The 24,284-nt window shown below is 39.3% G+C and overlaps 1 protein-coding gene across 1 annotated transcript in view; it reads right to left on the bottom strand.

The window, feature by feature from the left end:
* Nucleotides 1-24,284, bottom strand: part of LOC124621841 (myotubularin-related protein 13) — a 232,503-nt gene that overhangs the window by 191,139 nt on the left and 17,080 nt on the right. The window contains exons 2-6 of the mRNA XM_047147285.1: nucleotides 23,298-23,383; nucleotides 23,048-23,203; nucleotides 22,178-22,330; nucleotides 13,559-13,778; nucleotides 7,136-7,377 (exon numbers count right to left, since the gene is read on the bottom strand). Of these exons, the coding sequence (XP_047003241.1) occupies nucleotides 7,136-7,377; nucleotides 13,559-13,778; nucleotides 22,178-22,330; nucleotides 23,048-23,203; nucleotides 23,298-23,383 (857 nt within the window). The remainder of the gene's footprint in view (nucleotides 1-7,135; nucleotides 7,378-13,558; nucleotides 13,779-22,177; nucleotides 22,331-23,047; nucleotides 23,204-23,297; nucleotides 23,384-24,284) is intronic.

The following is a 24,284-nucleotide window of genomic DNA, read 5'->3' as shown; positions in this document are numbered from 1 at the left end:
CTGGCTTTCCTTCCAGACCTGAACATTTTCTTCAAGTGGCTACATAATGCGTCCAATGTTGGAGCTCCCAATAACTAACGAACTCCTGCACACATGTGCTTGATCAGAGCATGCTGAAGAAACAGTCAGCTGTTCACTCACAGGGTGAACAGGGAAGCTGTTATTGATAAAAATGGAAAGTTGTTTCCACTAATCACTGGGAAGCTGAATACCAGGCATCTTACAAACACTAAAAAAGTTACCTTACACTTTGGACTTTAACAGCAATGCATGGCTGACTTTAGAAATCTTTACAATGTTACTTAGAAGTTTGTGTGGCAAGACTTGAGTACAGGAATAAACCCAGAATAATTGTTGAGCAGAAATCAATTTCAGACCCCGATAAAAAGGAAGTAATGACAATGAACATTTTATGAGATACACACACATCTGTTTCTGCCTGGAATGCTCTTTGTGGCACGTCTTCAGTTACTGTAGAAGAACGGAAATTCATCATATACATTTTAGTCAATGAGGTCCCATCAACAACAAAGTCCTTAGAGAGGAGCAACTGAGACATATCAAACCTGTCTCTTGTGACAATATCCAGACTTTCACACTAAAACAGTGAGTGAGTGATGTAGAGATCTTGTGAAATAACAATATGAAATGAGATGCTAGTGGTAGTGGTACGAACAATTAGAAAGACAAGGCTCTACCCACAACCAGTTTTGCTTTACACTCAGGAGTTTCTGGAGTTCACTCCATTCTTGGGAACATCAACCAGTTGGAGTGACAATTCCTGTAAGTATGTTATGCTGGAAGGTAGAAGTCAAATGTTCTTAGTAAAAATAAGGACCTGATTTGAGGAGTTCCCTTAGCACCACTAATATCTTTATCCTGTGTCATTAGCTGAACAGAACACCTATGCAATAAGAATGTTTTCTTCTTTCTGGATGCTCCCTTTAAATCAAGACACCAGTTGCTGATTTTATATGCAACTTAAAAGTGAAAACCTAAGCTACACTTTAGTTTCCAGCATATTATAACCTTGTGACTATAGAATGCTTGTATGATCTAAGAAGGGTCTTAATGCAGATTCTAGGTTTCTCGTTTAGTGTAACTGAGCTAAAAATCATACTTAAGGAAACCCCTCATAATAATAATAATAAAAAATAGATTAATTAAGAAAGAGGTTTAATGGTATGTACTTCTTTAAATGTGTACTGTAGCTGAATTACAAGTAAGTCTAGGATCTTTGTGGCCAAAACTGTGACAAAAAAACTGTGCAATGTTTTGGTGAAAAATGTTCTAAAAAGGTGCCAATTCCAGATACAAAAATTTATTAAGAGCTATATACATTAGTCATTAAATCACAAATCTCCTGAAATAATTCAATCTAGCATTGAAAAATATAGCAAAACCTAACTGAACATTTATTTATTTATTCTTCACAATTACAGCTTATTATCTAAAAAGCTAAAATAGGCCACAGACGTCACATTTCCTTGGATAGTGATAAGTTATGTATTAATTATTCATTTCCGATACTAAAGAAGAAGAGAGATTAGGAAAAAAACTACAACTACTTCTACTACTACAAAACTACATTATAACCCTTAACCAATTAGCCAAGTACTGATCTACATCAAAAATTAGAATTTGTTCTCTGTTTCTCCATTTATTTTGGTGCATTAAACTTGTACATGGTTTTTTTTGCTACTGGATCCACCCCCATGGTATCCCGGTCAACAGCCATAGTCTGCTGGGTTCCTTGGGCATCGGGCAGCATGTCAGCAGCGTTTCCACTGTAGCAAGTAATTCCACTCATCATTGTTACTTCCTCAAGTCCACACTTCCATAATTTTTGGGACAGTATTTCACTTGGTGGTCAACCCGCCTCAGTCATCTTCTCTCCATCTGCAGAGTATGTTGTCTAGACTAGACGGAAGCTTGACAACTTATGGTTGAATGCCTCATGAAGTCTTCCTTGGTCTTCCTGGATACTGCAGCTGCAGTATCGTCCAAGATGTGCCAGGTTGACTCGATCCTTAATGCTGCTTTGGGATCAGACACCCTTAACACTTGATATCCATTACCCGCTGCATCTTCATAGGGCACCCAGTCCAACAATGTGTGTTCTGGTGTTCCCATACTGCCGCAGTCACAGCTATCATTCATCGATTTCTGATTTTGTGTAGATACATTGCATAAGGGCCATAGCCATTCAGGTAATGTATCAATCCACTCGATGGGTTACAAAATCTCATTTTTAATCTCTCCCTGATGTTAGGGAGAAATTCATATGTTCTCCTGCCAGTGCCTGAAGTGTCCCTTTAATTTTACCACAGTTGTAATATGCAATCTTTTACTGCCTTTTTCGAATTGGCCTCAGTTCCAAAGCAGCTTTTGTACTTCCATTTGATTGACTTTCTTTACCAAGTAAAAGGATCCCCTTCTCCTAATTTCCAAGTTCAGTGGGCATATTCCTACAATTACTAACAAAGCATCATTCGGAGTAGTGCCGTAGGCCGCTGTTAATCTTAGTAGCATGCCCCCGTTGAACTATTCTCACTACTGAGGCTGGCTTCACTAGCAGCAATCTATGAACCCAGATGCTCACACCATATCCTACAACTGATGCTAATATAGATTGGTGATGTACTCTGTCTTCAAGGGAAGCTGAAATTGCCTATTTAAAAGGTTACAATATTATTCATTACATTGGTATCTTTTCCGCCTGCTTCTTCAACATGATGTGCGGAGTTATGATGTTCATCAAGAAAAACCCTTAGATATCTCGTTACTGCACTACTTCTAATCGTTGTATCATTTAATTTTATTTTAGGGTTTCTTATTAGGTTCCCTTTCAGCAGGAGGTACACTGTTTTGTGAGGTGCTAGTGATAACTGTGACACTGACACCAGCCCTCTAGTTCATGCAGGGCGCATTACATTTGTCTTCTATAATTCTTCTGAAATCACCACTTACAACAAACAGTACATCATCTGGAAATACCACCAGACCACTTATGTTACTGCTGTCATCTAACTTCTATAGTCCACTACTACATCCCAAAACTCCGGACCACACACTGATCCCTGTGGACAGCCTTTTGTTATTGCTCCATTATTTTCTTTCCTGGGAATGTTAAACAAGCATGTCGCCCATGGCAATAGTCTCTCAAGCAATTACACAGCACTTCTGGATACCTAAATTCTTAAGGTGACCAAAGAAAGATGGCCACCATAGGTTACTGAAACTGCCAGCAATATCAATCATCATCGCTAAGGTCTACATAGAATTAGTATCTGTCACTAGCGAAACTACCTTGTTAACTGCATCTTCAGTTGACTTGCCTCTTATAAACCGTACTGGTGAGGGCTCACCCCGTGTAGCAGTCTGTGATTTTGTAATCTTTTGCATTATAGTTTTTCAAATATCTTGCCGAGAACATTCAAAAGACAAATTGGTCTGTATGATTTGGGTATCATAGGATCTTTATCTTGCCCTTTACTAATTATTACCACTTCAGTGTTCTTCCACTGTGCAGGGACCCTTCCTTGCAAGACACATTCATTCTACAGAACACAAAAGTAATTATCTAATTGGTCACATAAAGCTTGTATTACTTCAGCAGGGATCCCATACGGTCCTGGAAATTTTTTCTTTTTCAGTCTTAAAATTATATGCCTAATTTCTTCTTGTGCAAAGGGGTACACAAGATTACTCTTCCTATGATTCTTCCCATAACATGTCTCGTAACCTACACTGATCATCTGTCTCACCTTGTTCTCCATCATCAGGAAGTAGCGTTTCCATTAGCAGGGCAGCTGACTGTTCCCAGCTTTCTGTCACTGTCCCAGCATTCCTTCTGGGAGTAAATAAAGACTCTCAGACTATTTTACATTTTCTAAGTTACCTCCACAAAATGCTTCCATCGTGCCATTTTTGTTTCCCACAACTCTTCCTTAACATGTTGTTTAAAATATCTATCTATCCAACCTTCGGACTCTTTCTTCTTGAGTCATGCGTCCCTGGTATAGCTTCCTGGCTCTTCTTGTTTCGCATCTTAATTTCTGCAGCGTCTCTGTCTTGATGCAAGGTACTCCTTTAGAATGACCTCTGCTGATAGATATCGATGCCTCCATTGCTCTATGTATAGCCACTGCCAGTTCTTGCACTTCAACATCTACATTATCACCCAGCGATGGAGTTCCTGGACACTGAAACACTCTTCTTAGTTCTTCCCAGTTAGCATTCTTGATATTTGGGACTTACGTGCACATTTTCTGTGTCATCTCGGATTTCCTTTCCAGTGATGGTATAGCGTACGATATTGAGGTCACTCGATGTCATTCCACTCGCAACCTTCCAGTCTTTCACACGGCGCGCTGTAGCTACATTTGCTAGTGTGACATCAATATTTGACGTTGCTCCAACCCTCCCTTTGCAGGCTGGCGGATTGTGAGGTGCTTTCAATACATGTAGGTTTGGTTCCATAATGGCTTCTTCTAGTTGTCTTTCATGGCCATCAATCATGCGGCTATGCCACAATACTGACTTCACATTTGCATTGATGGAGTACACAAGAGGCTTAGTTTGTCCTAGATGATTAACATCCTTTAGTCTTAGCAGATACTTGCCTATCTCATCACTAAACTGAAAATACATGGAAACCAGGATGCAACTCTCCCTTCCGTTAACATTTCCACACAGATTACATGTTCTGAACAGTACTGTGATATTTTTGTCACTCACTGAACACAAGGACATACTTCAGACATTCAGAAATCCATTAAATCAAATAACATTCAATACTTCAATTTTTTTTGAGAGAGGTGCATCAGCGACCATTCAAGCAAAAATTTGTAAATAGGATGAAAACAACAGACACAAGAGGGGCATGTTCTGTTTTTAAATAAAGCAATGGAAAATTTGGGATGGATTAACCAGCTGAAAAGCACAGAATACTACTCAACGTGTAGGAGGAGGCAGTGAGTGGCAGATAGGCATTTTGAAATGAATACTTCTAGGTATTATTAGTCAGCTTTTCTGTATTGCACAGACGAGACTGCTCCCAGCAACATATACTTCACTTCCATAACCTCCCTGGCCTCAACCTTTGCTAGTTCCTGTTCTCTACCACTCTATCCCCTTCCCTGCTCCCACTCCAGCTCTACACAAGCCTTTTATCCTGCCACTCCAGCTGCACAGTCCTTCCCCTTCTCTGTTTCTCTCCTCTCACCAGCCCCATTGTTGAGCTTCAAAAGGGGAGTATCACACTCTAGAATTGTCACTCTGAATCAAAAACATTCATTTCTAAATTTTTAAGCTTTTTGTTGCTAGTTCTTTACCTATAAACTGCTGCCACATTGTATTTTCTTATTTTTTCTTGATGAGCTTTGCAGTTTCCACTTGGTGCTGAATATAATTTTGTTGGGCTTCCCATCAATTTCAATTAAGACATTAAAAATGCTGCAGTTTACAAAAGATTTGTCACTGAATACCATCACTACTAAATCACATACTCATCCAGCATTAATTTTGGATTTCAGCACCTTGGATGCAGACAAAAAAGAAAAAGCAGAAGAGCACGACAGATCACATTCACTGGACTCAACACTGTGTGACTTCCTGAATCCCAACTTTCTTCTGCTCATGGTTTTGTCCCGAGACAGCTGCTTTGCAGTTCAAATTCTGTATCAAATACTGTGTCGAGTCACGAATTTTTAAAATTTTGAAATTTTATTCAGACAAGTAACAGAGACAGCCCTACATTGTTTGTTATTCTGTGCTTTTCTTAAAAAGTGACAGTTTTTGACCTGCTTGTGTAGCTTTACAGCAATATATTGAGTTGTGAGACAGGGAGATGGGCCAGACCCAGATCAGATCCACGCAGCAGATTAGAGACTACTAGTATGACTCACTGGCCTAGCCCGAGTGTGTTCTTGGGCAGTTTCCCACACTAGGTCAAGCAAATGCTGGATCTGTCGCGAATCTCCACCTCATAAATACTATGGGCAGGCGCACCCCCCCCCCTCCCCCCCCCCCCCCCCCACACACACACACACACACACACACACACACCATATTTAAATCATGACAACACACACAAAAAAGTTTACAAAACTCACATACATATGGCACGTGACTTCCCTGCTTTGGATTATCTCGTGATTGTGGCAAGAGAAAGGGCATCCGTCCCCAAAGTTCAGTAAAATATACTTGCCAAATCATGAAATATAGTGGACTCCACACATTGATACAAATGCTCAGAAATAAGTATTGTTATGTTTTTTACTCCAGTTCAATCAACAGCTAATGTGGAAACAGAAGTTCTCCAGTGGGAATGATATGAATAATCCTGAATATCTTCCCTCTCTTTCTTTGAATGAGTATGGGTTAGAAGAGTAAGAGGAAGACAAGGAGACAATATGTGACTTTTTAGGGTTACGAGTTGCGAACAGGATACCTAATGAGGCTGAAGATCCCTGGTACGAATGTGCGAACTTTCAGGTGAAAAAGCTAAAAAGTAAGCCTAATCTCAATGATGTGTAAAGTTATGTAAAGGTTCCCAGTGGCGTGGTGTCACTTTGAGGATATAATTAGAAAGAAAGGTACTCAACTATAAAGTAACTCAGTTGATAAGTGAGAACTTTTTTTTTAAAAAAAAAAAAAAAAAAAAAAAAGAGGTCTGTCAACATAATACAGGTTCATCAGTGATTATTAAAAATATTTATTTCTGGTCAGAAAACATGAATTTTCAGAATAATTCTCCCAGATAACAAACCCCATGAGGTCCAGTGGAGAGTGAGTGTGTGTGTGTGTGTGTGTGTGTGTGTGTGTGTGTGTGTGTCCGCGCCCGTGTAAAATTGAATTAGTGTTCCACACTTCAGTTATGCATGTGTCAACTGCTCAATTCTCTTCTGCACAACAGGTTTTCTCCAACCATGGATAACAACTATCTTCCTTTCTACAGTTTATGGAAATTCATTAAGACAGATTTTGTAGCAATAATCATCCACTCACTGCTCCTAAACAATGTAAAGTAAAACATACAATAATCTACATAGCCATCTTCCCCAAAATATCTGACTACAGAATGCTTCAACAGGAGTAACAACAAAAATTAGTAGTTGCTGTATTCACTTACCAGCTCTATTACTTCACTACGTAACGATGAATGTACACCCATCACAAATGGTGTTGGTGTTGACAGCACTTCAATGAGTGCTGCTGGGAGCAATGGAATGTAGACGTGGGTGTAGCGAAACGGGTACATCAGTGCTGTCAATGCTCTGCATGCTTCTGTTAGTCGAGTGTAACTTTTCGAGTGGAACAGTATTTTATGCTCAGTCATAATAGCACAGAACAGTACAAGCACATTTCGGATACCTGTTTTGGAAACATAACAAAAATTATAACAAACATACTAATCCTCAATGAAGGTTGACTTATGATTAATCACTGCTAATTCCTGATACTGCATGTACTAATTGTAAAAAATCTGTTAAATGGAGTGTAATTCACCATAAGCTTATGTTTATAATTCTATTCATAGGAAATCAAGTGTTATGATCTGTCTAAGAGTAGGATACATATGTATGAGGGCAATCCCAAAAGTAAGGTCTCCTTCTTTTTTATAAGTACAGAACTCTGTTTATGCGGCAGTTGGTCACACTGTTATGAATAGTACTTCACGCGCTGTGTGTAAACATGCGCACGCCGCACACCGTTGAGAATGGAGCTCCCGTTGGGTGTTGCCGCCAAGTGCGAATTGGGCACAGCTATTCGGTTTTTGAACGCAAAGAGCACTGCGCCGATTGAAATCCATCGTCAATTCATGGAAGTGTATGGTGAGTCGTGCATGGATGTCAAAAATGTTCTTAAGTGGTGTACAGAGTTTGCAGCTGTTGGACCAAAATTCACGAAGAACAAAGTAGTGGGAGACCATCAATTACTGAGGAGACATTGTTGAAGGTTGAACGAGGCATGCGTGAAGATCGGCGGATCACCCTGGATGATCTCTGCATGTTCGTTCCTGAGGTTCCCCGAAGCACCACTCACAGAATTTTAATGGAAACATTGAACTACCAGAAGGTGTACGCAAGATGGGTGCCACACATGCTGACCGAGGACAACATGCAGCAATGAGTTGATGCTTCCCGCACATTTCTTCACCACCTTGCAGCCGAACAGGACAACTTTCTGGACTCAGTTGTCACAGGTGACGAAACCTGGGCATACCACTTTAACCTGAGAACAAGCAACAATCACGCCAGTGGCGGCATCCTTCTTCGCCAAAGCTGCGTAGCTCGTATGACACGGGCTTACAAAAACTGCCACAGTGTCTACCAAAATGCATAGACAGAAATGGTGATTATGTCGAAAAATAGCTAAATGTTCAAGATGTAATCTGATGTAAACCATTGTAGAAATGAACAGGTCTATGTACTTATAAAAAAATAGGAGACCTTACTTTTGGGATTACCCTCGTATTTAACATACTTAAAATATCTAAAAATTTATAGAACCTTTAATCTCAGGCCCTCAGCCCTACTCAGATTCCAGATTTATTTTCTCAAATTTGTGATCAATAGTGACAATGATCCAGATACAAATTTCTTTCATTTTCTTTAAAATTTGGTTCCACAGATGCTAGGAGTCTGTTAAAGGTTAAGACAATTGTTTCACAATGGCGACTGTTATAAATTTACAAATTTATTTTTGTTCACTACAGGCCTGTTTTGCCTGTAGTATCATTGTAAACCATGGGGATGATCCAAGTGAAAACTTTAAAAAGTGAAATAAATTTCCTAAAATCTGTACTATCAACTCAACAGCTGGAAGGAGTTTCCACGTGTTTCAACAAATGTCCAACCGTCGGTAATCTCTAGTTACATAAGAGGAAAGGAATCTACAAATATGGACACCACACTGTCAATTTCCATTAAGTTGTAGGATTGATCTGTGATATTTACTGAGTGGCAAGTGTGTTAAACCTATGGAAATGCATCATATGATCAAAGAAAAGTGGTCATTAGTGTGTGTTCCTGCAGCAGGAAGTTTGAAGGACATGTAGCTTCTGTAGAAGACACACTGCACCCATGACACACTGCATAGTGATTTTTTTTTGGGGGGGGGGGGGGGGGGGGAGGGACATTGCAGCAGTGGAAGAGATTTTGAACGAAAACCGTTGTATTACTGTAAACAAAACGAATACTATTTTGGGTATTAGTGATGGTTTAGCATACAATGCTGTGCACGATTTGCTGCAATTCAATAAAGTGGTCGGAAGATGGGCACTACTTCAGTTAATTATTGATCAAGTCGATGCCTGTAAGGAACTTTTCCCTCAGTTTCATGTCGAAGCCAACTGATTTATAGACTGAATTGTTACAAGAGATGAAACCTGGGTGCACTATCACCAATTTGAAACAAAAAAAATCAAACAAGGAATGGTGCCATAGCTATTCACTGAAGCAAAAAGAAACACTATCAACCACGAAAAGTCATGCTCACTCTCTTTTGGAATGCAAAATAGGTAATTTTGGTACATTACATGGAAAAGGATTAAAAGTCATCTCACTCCAAGTGACTTTCTGCATTCATATATCTCAAAGAAGCACTGGGAGACAAGCAGTACAGAATCTATGAAGAGGTGAACATCATGGTGCAAGATTGGATGCATTGAGAACTAAAGGAATTCTTCTCACGAAGTATCCATGTATTTGCGAAGTCATGGAATACATGCCTTACACATCATGAGACTGCATTGAAAAATATCGTATACAGATGCACAATAAAAGCATTTCAGTACAACACACATGGCTAGTCATGCTTCGAGCACGTGAGCACATATGAATACACGGGTTGAAATGAAATGCATTTGATGAGCATCTTAATACAAGGATGATTTAAATGAAGACCTTAATTATTTATTGTTACATGTACGAGGTAATAAAGAATAAAACAATGGAAAGCCCAGGTTGCAATATCAACAATTATGAAAAGGGTAGATGAAAAGATTGTTTGACACTAAAACGGGACGGACGAACGTGCGCACGCGCGCACACACACACACACACACACACACACACACACACACACACACACACACAAAAGCAGGCACATCTCTCATACACATGACCGCTATCTCCAGCCACTTCAGCCAGTAGCCGTCATGAGGCTGAGAGGAGTGAGGCGCCAGAAAGAGCACAAGAGCTGAAATAATGTGTGTGTGTGTGTGTGTGTGTGTGTGTGTGTGTGTGTGTGTGTGTGTGTGTTTTTGGGAAAGGGGGTGGGCCTTACTGAAAATAGCCAAGGCTAAGGATTAAGGGATTAATAGAGGTCAAGATGAAAGTGAGAATGGGGGATGTGCTTGAGGAACTGTTCACATCTTTGTAGAAGGTAGCGAAGTAGCAAGAGTACTGAAAAAGCTGTTAACATTCTTAAGTCGGTATTATCAGGTATGCTGCAGGTGGTCGAGTTTGTGAATTGCCACAATTTTGCAGTGGCGACTCATGTAAGTAGACAACTGGTTAGTTATCACCTGCACAGGACTCACAACATTTCACAGCATATCCTATGAAAGATTGGGTCACAGACATAAGCACTAATGGAAATGACCAATATTATACATGTGTGGTATTTCAGCAGATCGAAACAAACAATAGAAATACTTTAGAAAGTGTGGAAACAAAACTATTCTGATGATCTAGTTGACAATTTAGTTGTGTCACTGCACAAAATGTCTGTTATCTTGGTGCAACTTCATTATTTCACTGACATCACAATCCCTGAGGCAGTCTTAAAAATTGTCTCTAGTATGCAGCAATTTTATTTAGACATGCAATGACACCCAACCCATCCAGTTTTAAATGGTTCTGATCTTGTTATTTTCAGCCCAACTTATTCTAACGCCATCTGAAAATTGCAACAGCATCAATTACAGTTACTGCTGGATAAATCACACAAAACTGAAACTGAGAATAAAGTTACAATACATTAATTAACAATTGTTTTTGGATCCACCATCCTATGTAAAATTTTAATAATTTTCTCCTGGCCACCAAAATTAGCAATTTTCAGCAAAAGTTTATTTAAATGTTATCACAAGTACAGTGAAAAAATTAAGGCGAGTTTTAAGAGGTGTGTGAGGAAAGTAATGAGACTGACAACACTGTTTTGAGTGATTCGGCAAGACTGTATTGTTCTACTTGTGTAGACTAATGTGTTAATCCCTTCGACATGCTTGTTCTGAGTGTCTGCTCGGTAAAGCCATCACGTTATTTTTCAGAGCGCCATCAGTGAAGTTGCGTTTTTGTTGTGCATTACAAAAATGGAACACAGAATTTAGAGCAATGTTATGCTATCAAATTTTGTATTACACTTGGGAAATCTCCGAGTGTGACCTCTGAAAAGTTGAAACAGGCTCAAGGGGAACATTCCTTATCAAGGGCACTAATTTTTCACCGCCACAAATCATTTTTGGAAGGCTGAGAACACACTAAAGATGAACCTCACTCAGGGAGACCTTCAACTTAAAAACCGACGAAAATATCAAAGTGTGCATGCTGTTGCGAGATCAGATTGATGTTTAACAATAAGGATGATGGGTGACCTGTAACACACTTTCATTGCGTATCAAATTATGACCGAAGATTTGCACATGTGAAAGGTTTGTGCCAAAATGGTGCCAAAAAACCTCACAACTGAGTAGAAGAACAATTGAAGAAACATTTGCATTGAGATTCTTGAGGGAATTGCTAATGACCACATATGGTTCAGTAGTGTGATCACAAGTGACAAATCCTGAATTTTTTAGCATGATGCTGAGACAAAGTGGTAAAGTGAGAAGTGGTACATCGAGACCATCTCGACTGAAAAAAGTGCAAATGAGCAAATCAAAGATCAAAACCATGCTGATTTGCTTTTTTGAGAGTAGGGGTTCCATGTATAAAGAATTTGTTTCTTCAGAACCAACTTTCAACCCAGTGTTTTACAAAAACATACTTGAAACGGTCAGGAAAATGGTGAATTGAGTGAAACCAGACACTGCAGACAAGTGGAAGCTACATTGTGCAATGCCCCTTGTCATACGGATACTTCCATCATGGAATTTTTGGTCTCAAAAGACATCTCTGTTATCCCACATCCACCTTATACAACTGATCTGAGTCCTTGTGACTTTTTTTCTTTTCCAGGAATTGAAAACTGTCTTAAAAAGGACTTCATTTTGGAGCACATTCAAAAGAATGTGACCATTCTAAACAGCCCAACCACTTGAAGCCTTTCAGTGCTGCTACCAAGATTGGAATGACTATCTGTCGGTTTACAGCTTTTACCACAAGGTGTAAGCATAAGCATATAACATGCGATAAAAACTTTGATCCATAAAAAGATCAATCTCATTACTTTACTCACACACCTCATATGTCTTAACACAGAGGAACACAACAAGGAATAAATTCAAGCATTGGGAGTATTTTAAACCAGAATATTAAAAGCAATATTCAGATTTTGAAGATTCCAGCCGTAACAGAATAATGTGATTTGTTTAACAAATAAGCAAAACATATACGATGGAAATTATTCAAGCATCTGTACCAACATGCACACATTCCAATAAGGAGGTTGAAAAACTCTATGGAGAATTACAGAAGCTGCTAAATGATAGAAAATCCCACAAGATTATAGGGGGAGGGGGGCTAGAATTATAAACTTTTGATATGTTCACATAACAAAATTCATTTGAGTCTTCAGGAGTGGTTGAGAGCATATAAGTTACTGAAAAGTCTAGCTAGAGACTTGCTTTCCAGCAGCAGATAGTATATCTTCCCAAACAGATCTCACAAAACAAAGATGGGAAACTTGGAGAAATTACTCTCTGGCAGCTGCAGGTAGCGTAGGCTACCCACAAGGTGGCCCAATCGCATACATTCTGTGCATGTGCAAGGCACTTGGCCACTCCTATCCACATGTACTCAAGCCTGTGCAGTAAGACTGCGTAGGCTGACAACCAACATGTCAGCGGTTTGTCCACCCCTGAACCACTGTGCCTGTGAGCGCTCCACTCCCCACCAGCAGGAATGTGAGCTGTAACATCCTGAATTACATAGTAACTCACCAACTGGAAAGGTCTCTTCAGTTGAAGAGTTACACAGTAAATATGGTATGCAAATTTCTGACACAATGTAAATAATTTCAGAGAATATCTATCAACTCACAGAATAGTGGAGCCATTGAGTCGTGGACAGGTACACAAACAAGACTGAAAACTTTGCTAGCTTTTGGTCAAATGACTCCAACATGAACTCCTGCCTCTCATAGACAATACTCTTACCAACTGACCTATCCAGGAAAGCTTCACAGGCTGTCTCAAAGGTTTTTACCTATATTGTGCTCCTAAGCTAATGATCACCATACTAATTTCCAGCCTCTCCTTATGATAAAAGGTTCATATAACACGCAAAACATCATAGTTACTAGCGGAACTCAAATTACATAATACACATATTTGAAGTAAACCTCAATATCATATAACTAAAGAATAGAAGACATCTCATTATCTTACCCAGTTGCTGAAAAAGCAAATTAACAGATGTGTGTGTAACAGGCAGTGAAGGACTGATTGGAGGTTGCAAAGCCTGGCGATCACCAGCTCCGATGCTGAATCGAACTTGTGGGCCTCCTGGGGGTGGAACTTGAATGCATCCTAAAATATTGCCCACCAAGGTCTCCAAAGGAACTGCAATGTTCTCCACATACACAGTGTAAATAATTCCCAAGCAGCTCTGGAATTAAAAAGTACAGAGAAATAAACTTCATATGTTAAACCCCTTTAAGGGGGTTAGGACGTCAAATGGGCCGACTTGGAGCAGGAGAGGCACCACAGGACATTTTAATTTCCCCTGTCTATACTTTTACAAATAAATTCATAACACTGAAAGCATGATCAGGAAGGATTCAGGATTCATACTCATAGTAGTGGAAGCTCAAAAATGTAGCAAAATACATTTTTTTACATGTGAAATGTCATCATTTTTTCACTTACTACTGGCTACATTTGTTGCTATAGGTACACTTTTCTTCCTAAGTAAGAGAGATTCTTCAATGAATTTTGCACAGCACACAAACTATAGTTACATGTGTATGAAACTCTAGAGTTTATTTAATTTATGAAAAAATGAATTAACTGTTACATTTTAAACTTCTTGTTTAGAAAAAACTCAAATTTTATAGTGAATTATCTCAATTTTTACCATAGTTTTTAATAGATTTGGAAAATTCTAGAGTGTCATACACCTGTAAGTACTACTTGCATGCTGTGCAAAATTCATCGAAGAATCTCTCTTACTTAGGAAGAAAAGTGTACCTATAGAAACAAATGCAGCCAGTAGTAAGTGAAAAAATGATGAAATTTCACATGTAAAAAAAAAGGCATTTTGCTACATTTTTGAACTTCCACTGCTATAAGTGTGAGTCCTCAATCCTTCCTGGTCATGCTGACAAAGTTTTATGAATTTATTTGTAAAAGTATAGACAGTAGAAATTAAAATGTCCTGCGGTGCCTCTCCTGCTCCAAGTCGGCCCGTTTGACGTCCTATCCCCCTTAAGGGGACATGAACATTTCAGTGTAAATTCAGTTATAAAATGTGGTAAAAATGTAATACATTCTCTGTTACTATTAAATTGTTTGAAGCCCTGGGGTAAAAAAAAATTGAAACAATTGCTACAATACACGGAAATAAAATCTTGATCAGTTCTGACCAATTAACACATCATGCCCAATAAAGATATTGTAAAGTAATTATCACGGCAGGCTAACCACGAAAATTCCTGTGTTCTGTACTTCCACAATTACAGTTATGATTCTGTAATGAATTCAATAATGCCAATTTCTTTTTTTCTTTCCAGACAAATGTCATTGCTAACTTTACCTTCCACTGACTACTGCTTAATAAGACACTAAATCTGAACATAGGGGCCTCTCAGATTTCCTGGTGACAGTACAGATGAGTTTCCTACTAATGTGATGCATCCACAAGTGTTATTTTCTTTTGGGTAAAAATAACATCCCTGCAATATCAAAGTAATTAAGATTCAACTGCTGATCCTGAGCCGCCAATCGTAAGTGACTAAGAATCCAACACTAGGAACATAAGGTTTACACAAAAGGAAACTAAAGTGCAGAAATTGGGTCATGGTTCACCCTCTTCTCTTGGAATATGAAGCTCAGACCTTTGCTTTTGGTCATGAACTGACAAGTGGTCACACGCATAACTTTTGAAGATGGAAAGGGGGGGGGGGGGGGGGGGAGGAGACAGGGTTTATATATCATGCAATCAAATTTTGTATAAAAAATAAAGCCCAGTTGAGAAAACTATCAAAGGAGGGAAAATCTTTAGTTTTGCCAATACACCATCTGCACAGTCTAACTTGACAATCTGTGTACAAGATAATGGGAGCGACCATAAGGAATTTAATCTATTCCACCATCCCTAGCATCCCCCTCAAAGAATGTCAAGCTACACAGCATACATGGGAAAAGTACAGAACATTACCATGCTATCGAAAGTATTGGATTGGTGCACAAGTTCTTAACGTTTTTTCGTAAGTTTAATGAACACAACAAAGATGCATAACAGAGACTTTAGTCATCAATAATATATTCTCCTTCACTACTTACAACAGTCTGCTACTTGCTGGCGTCACTTTTCATTTTTGATTCTGTGACTGTAAAAGTCACATGGTTTCGAGATGAACTTGGCAAGCCATGTTCGAAGCGCATTTTCATCCAGAAAGGAAGTTCTTTGAAGGCTATTCAATACAGAGTGTAAAAAGTGAAAAATCTGAGGGCCTAAGACCAGTTGGACATGGTGGGTGCAGAATGACTTCCCACCTCAACTCTTATATAGGGTTTTTGTCAGTCTAACAGAATGTGGGCAGGTATAAAAATGGAGTAGCATCACTTCACATAGTACTCCTGGTCATTTTTCTTGGAATGCATCTGCTAGACATCTCAGTTCTTGACAATAAATGCCAGCAGTGATGGTTACATCTCAGGGAAGCAATTCGTAGTGCAGCACTCTGTCGCAGTTCTACCACATGCATAACATTACCTTCTGTGGATGCGAGCAGGTCTTTGTATATAGCTGCTTTGTTTGGGCTCAACTATTCCTGTCTTTTCCTCATGTCAGCATAAAGACACCATTTCTTGTCACCAGTTACAGGGCAGGAATGGCTGGTGTTGTTCACGAGCCAACTGATTACAAGCAACCAGAGATACACATACGGCCACCCAGTGACTTTTGTGATTTTGGCTTAGGTCATATGGTACCTGTACACACGATTTTTGAACCTTTCCCACTGCATGCAAACGTCAGATGATCATGGAATGATCACAGTTCATCAAATTTGTCAGTTTCTGCATACACTGACGTAGATAATTGTGGATTAATGAATTTGAACGATTTTCATCACACCCCGAAGGTCTTCCTTCACATGGAAACTCACTAATGTCAAAATGATCCTCCTTAAAATAAGAAAACCATTTTCTTGCCATGCTCTGTCCAGTGGCATTATCCCCATACACAGTGCAAATGTTTCTGGTTCCTCTGCTGCTGTCACTCTTCTACTAAACTAAAATATGTCTGAAGTGTTTCAATTTCTCCACTTGGTAATCCATTTTCTAGCATCCATAGCTCCACTCACTATCTCCAAATAACAAAATGATCGTATGTAAACTCACACAGCAACAATGAACTACAAATAAAAACTGACAATCAGCAACCGTAATACCAATGTGCAAAACAAAAACACTCTGCACTTATGTACCAACCTAATATTATTCACTTCCATGAGAAGGAAAGGGGGACAGGTTGGGGAAGGTTAAAGAGGAACCTCCATCTTTGAGACCCTGGAAGTACAAGCACATTCAATCTAATTCTCCTTGAAATCAGCCATCTACATAACAAAATGCCTCACGCCACCTAAATAAGTTGTCCAGCCTGTTGTCAAATACAGTATTTCAAAACTGGTGACCCTAGCATCTGCAAAACTGCCACCAACAACCCCCCCCCCCCCCCCCCAAGCCGAGCCTGTCCTCACCATCTAACTTCCCAGTCCCAACACATCTCCCACGCAAGCACAACCACAACCACTTTCAGACTCACAATCCTGGACCTCTTTCAGTCTTAAACCTCTCCTTTAAATCCTCCTCCACTATTCCAAAAACCTGACCTTCAGTTTCACGCCCAAATTCAACCGTACTTCCATTCCATATCTTCTCATTTATCCATAACCTCATCAGGAAATACCATTTCAGCATCCAATCCTAACCCACAACCAACAAAGGGAACACTAAATCCTACCTGTCAATCATTCCTGAAAAATATCACCAAAACCCCAAATCTTCCTCGGGCTGAGTCCCTTGCTATCTATGACCTGATTGCACATCATTGTCATCCTCCTCCTTGTGGACAAAGTCTCCATGACGGAAAGACAAGACCTTGAGGACTTGGTGGCAGAGGAGCAATGTCACCTCTCTGACACCTCAAAATACAAAACTGTTCCTAGTGGCATTATTCCTTACAACAGACTGAGCTGCAGAAAATGCTAAAAACCACAGGCCCATAAAAGGACTTTGTTTCCATATAACTCTTACCCCTCTTGATCTGTGCAGCCTCACTTTTTACTTACGTCCCAAAAAACACAAAAATAACCATCCTGGCCACCTCATAGTAACTGTCTTCAAAGCCAACACTGAACACATCCCAGTCACAGTTGACCAGCACTTCCAACATCATGCACAGCCTCTCAATCCTATATACACCAACTTCCCGGAATACCTCAAATCCATCACCTTCCCTCTCCCACCTGGAACCCTCCTCATCAGTATCAATGAGACCCCACTCAACACAAACATCCTCACATTAATATACATCTGTACTATGCAAGCCACCTTATGACTTGTGGCAGGGATTATTTCTGGTGCCACTATTTTATTTCCCTTTCCCTGTTACATTCAGAAATGGCACATGGGAAGAATGATCGTCAGCAAACCTCCTTTTTAGCTTTAATTTCTCAGATTTTCTCATTGTGGTGATTTTGCAAGATACGTGGGAGGAAGTAATATCTTACCTGACTCTTCCCGGAATGTACTCTCTCCAAATTTCAATAACAAATCTGCACAATGCCTCTCTTGTAGTGTCTGCTCCTGGAGTTTCTTGAACATCTCCATAACACTAACACCAACTAAATGATCCTGTGACAAAATGTGTCACTCTTCATTGGATGTTGTCTGTCTCTTCCATTAATTTCAGTTGATAAGTATCCCAGACTGAAGAACAATACTGGCCAAACAATTGTTTTGTAAAGCAACTTCTTTTGTTAATGAATTACATTTCTCTAAGGTCCTTCCTAAGAATCTCAGCCTAGCACTGTCATTTTCTACTATTTGTTTTACATGGTCTTTTCAATTTACATTGTTCTGGTATTTTATGGTGTTATTGTTTCTAGCGATATGTCATCTGTAGTTCAATTTTACAAGTACTAGATTACTTCATCTATTTATGTGCAATATCTTAAATTTATTTACTTTCAGGGTCAACTGCCACAGCCTGCACCATTCATCAATCCTCTGCAGGTATTCCATCAGTTTGCTATAGTCTTCTGGTGTTGCTGCCTTCTACAACTGCATCATCTGTGAAGAGCCTGGTGGAGCTTCTAAGATTATCCACATCGTTTACATACATAGTAAACAGTAACGGTCTTGTCACACTTCCTGGATGTTCTCTAGAAATTACATTTATATCTGTTGAATTTGTTCCAATAAGAATGACGTGTTGATTTCTATCTTCAAAAAAGTTCCAAATTCAGTCACAAATCCAGCCTGATACTCAGTAAGTTTGTATTTATTTGTTTTTCACCAAACAACAGTGCGGAACTGTATCAAATGTCTTCTTGAAGTCAAGAAACACAGTATCAACCTGAGCACCAACGTCTTAACAGTGCTCAGGATCTCATGGATGTACAGAGTGAACGGTGTTTCGAAGATCTCTGTTCGGAATCCATAATGATTTTTATAGAAGGTATTTTCATTCGTCAAAGTTTCAAAATGTCAAAATAAGTGAGCATGAAACATATTGTATAATTCTACAACACACTTATGTCATTGATGTATGCCTACAATTATTTGCTTCAGTCCTAGGACCCTCCTTGAAAACGGATATTACCTGTGCTTTTTCCAGTTACTAGTACCCTTCCTTTAGCCCGCTGGCTAGCCACATGGTCTAATGCACTGATTCCCGACTGGAAAGGTGTGCCGCTCCCTGGCACGAATCCGCTCGGCAGATTCGTGTCAAGGTCCGGTGTGCTGGCCAGTCTGTGAAAGGTTTTAAAGGCGACCTTCCATCTACTTCAGCAAATGCGGGCTGGTTCCCCTTATTCCACCTCAGTTACACTGTGACGACGATTGCTACGCAAACACCATTTCCACGTAAGCGTACACCATAATTATTCTACCATGCAAGTATTTGGGGTTATACTTGTCTGGCACGAGACGTTCCCAGGGGGGCCCACTGGAGGGCCAAACCACACAATAATCCCTGGGTTCAGTGTGGGGCAGCAGTGGGGTAGGTGGAGCGCTGTGGCCTGTTGCGGGGTTGTGAACCACTGAGGGTTATGGTGGGACGAAGCCTCTCTCTCGTTTCTAGGTCCCCAGTTTGATACATACATACACAAATACCCTTCCTTCAGTGATGTACAATAAAGTACTGCTAGATGGGGAGCAATTTCTTTTGCACGATATCTAGAGGATACTGCTGGCATCTCAGCTAGTCCAGATGGTTTGCATTAGTAGACGATTGTAGTTGCTATTCTATTCTGCAATAACTTACATTAATATCTGCCATTTAAGCATTTATGCGAAGATTGAAAGGCAGGACTGTATTAAGATCATCCACAATGAAACAGTTTCTGAAGACTGAATTCAATATTTCAGTCTCATAACCATACATATCTGCCTCTCCCAACTGGCACCTGAAAATCTTCGTAAAACCTCATGTACCGTCACCTTACCCCTAACTACTTCCCTTTTGAGGTCCAGATCTAAAAACAAATTAGGGGGTCTGCTACGAGACCCACGATGGCTCCATCTTTTGTCAACTTTCTCACTGGTCACACGGAAGAGGCAATCATTAAGACCAAGATGTTGTGCCCACTGGCTTGGTTCAAATTTATAGATTTACTGACAATGTTTTTGTGGTCTGGACTTAAGATGAAGTTCCTGCTCCTGTGAAACCTACCCCATGCAGCCACCCAAAACCACTTGCTCCAGTCCCCAATTTGTGAATGTTGCGCATGATGTTCATCAATTACATTGTGTTCACTGTGCAGCATTTTACCTAGAAATTACCACCATTAAACTGGCTGAGTGCATTAATGGACACAGAAGAACCGTCCAGCTTGGGGCATCCACTACCCAGGTACCTCAGTGTCTGCTAAATCATGTAGGTCATTTTCATTTTCCCCACCTGATACAAGATTCTCTCTCTCTCTCTCTCTCTCTCTCTCTCTCTCTCTCACTCACACACACACACACACACACACACACACACACACACACACACACACCTTTCTTCTTCATTAAATTTTTATGATTTATCCCTATTATTTTCTTCCTTGCTTTGTTTCTTTGATCTTTGTTTCCTTCCTCACCTCTTTTTCATCCCCACCCTCCTCCTGGTTCTTGTTGCACTCTCCTTTTTAATGTTCCTCAAACCATCTATCTCTCCTCCACAAGGGAAGAACCAATGGTTCCGAAAACTACAATAGTGTTGGGCCATTTACTTTAAAAAGTGTCTATCGGCATAACAAAAATATTGGCCAGTAATCCTAACTCATTACATCCAGCCAATTTTCTTAAAAAAACACATCACAAGAAAAGCAGCTTGGTTCTCAATCATGCCACAGTCAAGTCACTTGTAAAGAAAGGAAGTTAAGCTTACTTTTCAAAACTGTCAAACCATGGTAACTCCAAAGCAAAAGTGGTTCACCTAGCTATCTATTGAAGCTTTGATTGTAAAAGAGTTTAAAATTTTCAGTGATGTACTTACTTAACTATAACTGAATGATGGAATATTTTGGACTTATGTAAGCAACAGCTTATTTCTACTAAAAAGCAACTAAAGCTGGAAGAGTGTATTTAAGAGATGAAAAAAATTTGACATTACTCCTAAAACCCTAATACAAATCCTACTGGTTCGGAACCAGTGACGTGACAGCTACTGAGCTTGCCCTTTATAGTGCCCATAATGTGGTCAAGGGACATCTCCCTACCACTCAAAACCATGCTACTGAGCCTAGGAAGAGGTTTTTATACCCTAAGACAATAACATCTAGATACAAAAAGCTGATGCATTGTCATCCGTATTACTTAACCTTCTCCTTACAAAAGCTGTATTTGAGGTGAAATAAATAGGAAAGGGCATCAATCTGAATGGAAATTTGCAATTGCTAGCATATGCATACATATGCATACGATATGACAGCTACGTCAGAGTCAGCAGAAGAAATGATAAAAATAATGGCGGACCTGAGCAGTGGTGCAGAAAAGTGGGCTTGAGAATCAACCTAGAGAAAACAAAAATTACATAGCTAAGAAGAAGAATGAACCATGACATGCTTGGGGATTTACAGGTGGGAGATATGAAACCGAATATAAATGAGAACTTTAAATACTTGGGATCATACTTCAACCAGAGAAATAATGTCTACCTAAAAGTGAACTAACAAATCATTAATGCTTACAGATCATGTAACAGCATAAAAGCAAAACTGAAATCAAGGTTAATCTCAATGAAAGTTAAAATGGAATGAGTAGCACCAGGAGCAAGAGAGAAATACTGATGAATACTGATGGCGTTTGAGAGGAAGATCATGTGGAAGATTTTTGGGCTAGCAAAGGAAGAAAAATGATGTAGCAGAAAAAACAATGAAGAAATATATCCAATTATGAATCAGCCTAATACTATACAATCAGCAGAGTTTAAGAGATTATGATGCTGTTTCAAAAGAATGGTCAGAGGGGAAGCACCCCCCCCCCCCCCCCCCAACATAATATCACTATAAAATTTAGCTATCTCTATTGCAATTAAAAATATTCAAAACAGTAGCTAAAATATCATCTTACTCTGAAAGTTTCTATGTAGTCCAATCGTGACACGAGTACCAAACATTTTGGGGCATACATTATGCTATGGTGTGTGATAGTCGGTATACTGCGTGTCAGACTGCCAGTCAGGGCCCTTGGATGGGCGTTCTCCCCTTCCACAGTGTCTTCTTCCTGTAACAATAAAACACATGCATGTAAAATGTATGCAACATACCGTTTTAAACAAACTAACAGAAAATAACATAAGCCCATCATTGTGTAATTGTAGCAAAGAAGTTATGTAGCCTGTTTGTTAAAAATTAGTCTATACAAAATTGAGCCAAATAAAAATAACTTTATTTACCACCACCATTGAAAGCTGCCCTCAGCTCCCTCTTGCCATGCACACAACCACTACACACACTTCCTAACATCAATAATGAACACACATATGCAATGGTGCACAAGTTCAAATTGCATACTGTACCAAAACTTTAAACCATTTACCTGCTTCATTGTGCACTGGTCACAAGAGCATAACTATGAAATTCATATTTCTGGATTCTCATTTTATCATTAACAACTAACTTTTTCTTAAACAGAATGTAGGTCACTGTCAAAGCTTAGAATTATAGATAAATTTGACGTAAGAAGTTCACCAAGAACATTTAATACAATGTAAAAGGGTAATGAGGTTTAGTATTCACCCATGTCCCTGTATTTTTGAACTGTTCCCTTTCTGCATAATTCTTCACGAATTTCCGATGTTTCTATGACTGTAGGGGTTAAACAGATATCAACTTCGACAATAAATTGCTTGTAATCTGTAGACACTATATTATTTATTTGGAAATTAAAGTTATTTGTTAAGTACAACTACACAATGGAAATATTATATAATTAACATACCTCGTCTACAGGTTTGCTTGGAGTAATAGCAACAGTCTCGTTGAAACAAAGGCAAGCGCAATAATGTCGATTTGCATCTATGTCTGTAAGTACAGAAACAAAGAACTTTGGTTCCTGTCTCTCTGTTGACAAGGCCCATCCCTGAGGCTGGCAAAACTAGAAAGAAAGAAAATTCTAATGAGAACCTGAAACGAAAATTGGCCTAGGGAGGAAGTATCAGTAAATGAACTGTAAATGTGAAGGAACATACCCATTCTATGCCTTCAATAAATGGTGTATCACTCCAGTCTTTCTCTGGAAACCTCTGGAGAATAATACCACTACTTATTCCACTTCCTGCCAAAAAGTTAAAAAACAAAAGTATAGTACAGGAAAATTTTAAATCCAGTGTATTAGAATCTAAGTCCACTAAAACACACTAAATTACTAAGTATAATTATTATTCCCATTTAACAATGTATTTACATTTTTCAGTAACACAAGATTGGAAACCAAATTTAATTTTCATTCTACTTTTATGTCCATCACCTCACAATTTTTCTTCAATTTCTTATTCAAATTAATGTCTGAATCCCTTGTATCCTTGAGATCGACATTCTCCCCTTTTTCTTCCTTCCTTGTGGTTCCAATTCCACGATCCATCATGGCAATCTCTCCTCCGACATCCTTTTCGAACGTCCATAATCAAATTTGTTACATCCATTTTCTTCCCAATGACTTCATTTGTGACCCTTTCCCAATTGGGTATCCCTGCAGACCATCTCCAGTAGCCCTTTCAGTTGCCATCAATCTTTTATTAACTGGGATTTAATTTTCCATACTTCATAATGCTTCTAATAATAATTTGGAAGATCTTTTCCAGTTTTACAACTTGTTCCTGGTGCATGGGTTTTAAAGAATAACTTGCAAACTTGTGTAATACATCACCCTCTGTCAGGGCCACACCAAGTTTTCAACATCAGGAGTTCTAATATCTGAAGAACTACACTAACTGAAAACTACACAAGCCAGAAATGTCAACAGTATACACAATGTGTCAAGAGAGCAAACCGAGAGAGCGCTACGCCTAAACAAGCAACTTTCTGCAAGTGACTGAATATTAGATAGTCTGATGTCCAAGTTACAGTCAGCAATTGCATTACCTTCTCACCTCGCTCACTAGGGTATCTTTCCAACACGCATGGCACAGACATGCCCTGTAGGCGGCCAAATTGATCATTTCGCTGGCTGCCAGCAC

The sequence above is a fragment of the Schistocerca americana genome, chromosome 7 (genome assembly GCF_021461395.2).
Source record: "Schistocerca americana isolate TAMUIC-IGC-003095 chromosome 7, iqSchAmer2.1, whole genome shotgun sequence".
Taxonomy (NCBI): domain Eukaryota; kingdom Metazoa; phylum Arthropoda; class Insecta; order Orthoptera; family Acrididae; genus Schistocerca; species Schistocerca americana.
The sequence above is the reverse complement of the archived record's forward strand: the minus strand, read 5'-3'. Positions and strand labels throughout refer to the sequence as shown.